The sequence below is a fragment of the Haliotis rufescens genome, unplaced genomic scaffold (genome assembly GCF_023055435.1).
Source record: "Haliotis rufescens isolate VD_foot unplaced genomic scaffold, xgHalRufe1.0.p SCAF_1, whole genome shotgun sequence".
Classification (NCBI taxonomy): domain Eukaryota; kingdom Metazoa; phylum Mollusca; class Gastropoda; order Lepetellida; family Haliotidae; genus Haliotis; species Haliotis rufescens.
In genome coordinates, this window is record NW_025963779.1 from 48,327,495 (window position 1) to 48,330,206 (window position 2,712).

Here is a 2,712-nt window from a genome sequence, read left to right on the forward strand (position 1 = left end):
TACATCCCATTCACGCTGTGAATGTGGTTGCTGTATACTTGACAGAGTGTCCCGTGCATACACTCCCACCACACGTAGTTTGGGATCATTGTCAATGGCAAACCGTAGCTGTTCCATGTTTGTGTTGTTGTTTACTTAATTAAACACATTACGCGTTTGATCGACTTCTAGAAGGGCAGGTGACTGAGAGAGTACTATAGTGTTGAGTGTCCTAGTGAGAGCCGTCATGAATTGTACTTCGAGTCTGAGGTTACCCAATGTGACTAAGTTTAGATAACTATCTTCAATAGAGTGGTTCTAAATTGAAGACGAACAGGGCGTTGCCGAATTTAAACTCTGTTCTTTCTATATCGTTGCCTCTGTCCTCTCTCCAGGTGTTGGCTCCTTCAAACAAGTTGACATAGGCTTGTATGTCGTCTGCCTCAACCGGTCCACCAGGTACACTAACCCCATCTAGGTACGGTCCCACTGTTTTAATGATTGAACCCTGGAAGTTGAACGGATTTTGAGTGTAAGAACCGCTCACGCCCTCCCCACTGACGAAACCGACAACGACGCGAGTGGGACAGTGATCTAGAAATAAGTTGTCGAAGGTGTATCCAATCTGTGATGCACTAATACTAGCTTGTCTGATACTCGTTTTCATGTAAGGATACAGTGCATTGGCCGTCTCAAACTGTTTAGCATGGGCCAGAGCCAGTGCGTTATTCATTCTCAGCTTGCAAACTTTCAGATACACATCTTGCAGTTCTATTTTGTACTCTTTGTCACTAGCTCCAGACATAAGTGTAAATTGTGGACTGGATCTGAAGAGTTTGATACTGACATCGACTCCATTGACTAAGTGACGATTAAGCTTAAACACGTCTTCCAACAGCGGACCCGACATGGTTAAAGTTTTGCTTCCAGCAATAAATGGTGCTCGATTGATAAGACCATCATTTCCTCCACCCAATGGATCTGTAGAATCAAAGTCAGCAGTAGTCTCACCGGTATCTTTGTAAAACAGCTGAGATTGGAGTTGACTGCGTTTGGCTTCAGCACCGTATCCAAGCAACGTTTGGATGAACGCTTTGTAGGGATAGCCACAATTGTTGGAACTGATTAACTGTCCTTGCAGATACACAGCCATTTGAGAGATTGCATGAACAGGTTGACCTGACCTACGTGTTCTTTATCAGTCAGCACGCTTCCATCGTCATGAGTGACTCTCAATTTGACATGTAAACGAGTTCGTCTCAGATCTATGTAGTCACTTCCGCCGTTAGAGATAAGAAATTCCACAGGACTACCGTCAGAGATCGGAAAGCACAATTGTATTACATTGTCTGAGCGTTCCAGGGCCTGATGCATCAACCATTTTTTTTAATATGGAGTGTTACACTTAAGTATCCTATATGTACTGGTTGGTGTTTTACATCTAATACAGAAATTTTGAGGTCTGAAATAATACCACGCTTCAATTTTTTATATTGTAATGACGAGAAAGATTCCGTTCTACCGCTATTATATTTTTCATTTTTCACTGGAACACATCTGAGTAGAGTTGAAGGACTTTCTAGTTGAATATTATTTGTCGTACTGATTTGATCAAGATGGATACACAACTCTTTATAGGGAACTAAATCGGGTAATTTAACATCCAGATGTATGCCAATTAAGCGAAAAAATTCCCATGTAGCTGATTGTTCCAATAAAATTATATTTCTATGGTCGAATTTCACTGTCCCAGTCGCCTCATTTTGTGTGAGACTCATTCCATTAGGCTTAAAAATTTCATCATTTAGTGAGCTTACGCTGTAGTCCATCAGGTATAGTAATGCATTTGATAATATCACCATTTGTAGCTAATAGCATTATCCTATTATTATCTTTCGAGCATTTATATTGGTCCACCGTGGGTAATACGTTACATCGCATAGAGCGACTTCGAGCTGACTATCCGAGTTATCGATAGTACAAAGCAGTCGAATAGACTGACCATTTGTTATTCCCAGGAGTGTAACATACATATCAAATAAACAATGATACTATATCATAACTTAAATATGGAATCAACCATTATTTATAATATGGAGTGTTACACTTAAGTATCCTATATGTACAGGTTGGTGTTTTACATCTAATACAGAAATTTTGAGGTCTGAAATAATACCCCGCTTTAATTTTTTATATTGTAATGTTAAGAAAGATTCCGTTCTACCACTATTGTATTTTTCATCTTTCACTGGAACACATCTGAGTAGAGTTGAAGGACTTTCTTGTTGAATATTATCCATCGTACTGATCTGATCAAGATGGATGCACAACTCTTTATAGGGAACTAAATCAGGTAAATCGAGTCCCTGATCTGATGTCTTGAGTACTGTTATTTCTCCTCTCCATCCAAGTGTGTATGCTAAGTTCTCGTAAAGCTTTACATCTTTTTTTCCAGCGTTTAAAATCAGTAACCCATTCGACTCATTTTGTGTTAGACTAACTCCATTAGGCTTAAAAAATTCATCATTGAGTGAGCATACGCTGTAATACCCATTAGGTATAATGTATTTTTCACCATTTATTTCTGTCTCATTATTATAACCCCTTGTAGCATTTATATTGGTCCACCGTGGGTAATACGTTACATCGCATAGAGCTACTTCGAGCTGACCATCCGAGTTATCGATGAAGTATGAAGCAGTTGAATAGACTGGCCATTTGTTATTCCCGGGA

General features: G+C 39.5%; 1 protein-coding gene across 1 annotated transcript; it reads right to left on the minus strand.

The window, feature by feature from the left end:
* Window positions 1-283: 283 nt before the first annotated feature.
* LOC124131475 (uncharacterized protein F54H12.2-like) lies at window positions 284-889 on the minus strand. Its single transcript, XM_046494760.1, has one exon. It carries the CDS (start codon window positions 887-889, stop codon window positions 284-286), a length of 606 nt encoding a protein of 201 aa, XP_046350716.1.
* Window positions 890-2,712: the final 1,823 nt, after the last annotated feature.

What these genes read in the sequence shown, in the direction of transcription:
- LOC124131475 (XM_046494760.1), bottom strand. Translation starts at nt 889, where the DNA reads ATGTCGGGTCCGCTGTTGGAAGACGTGTTTAAGCTTAATCGTCACTTA.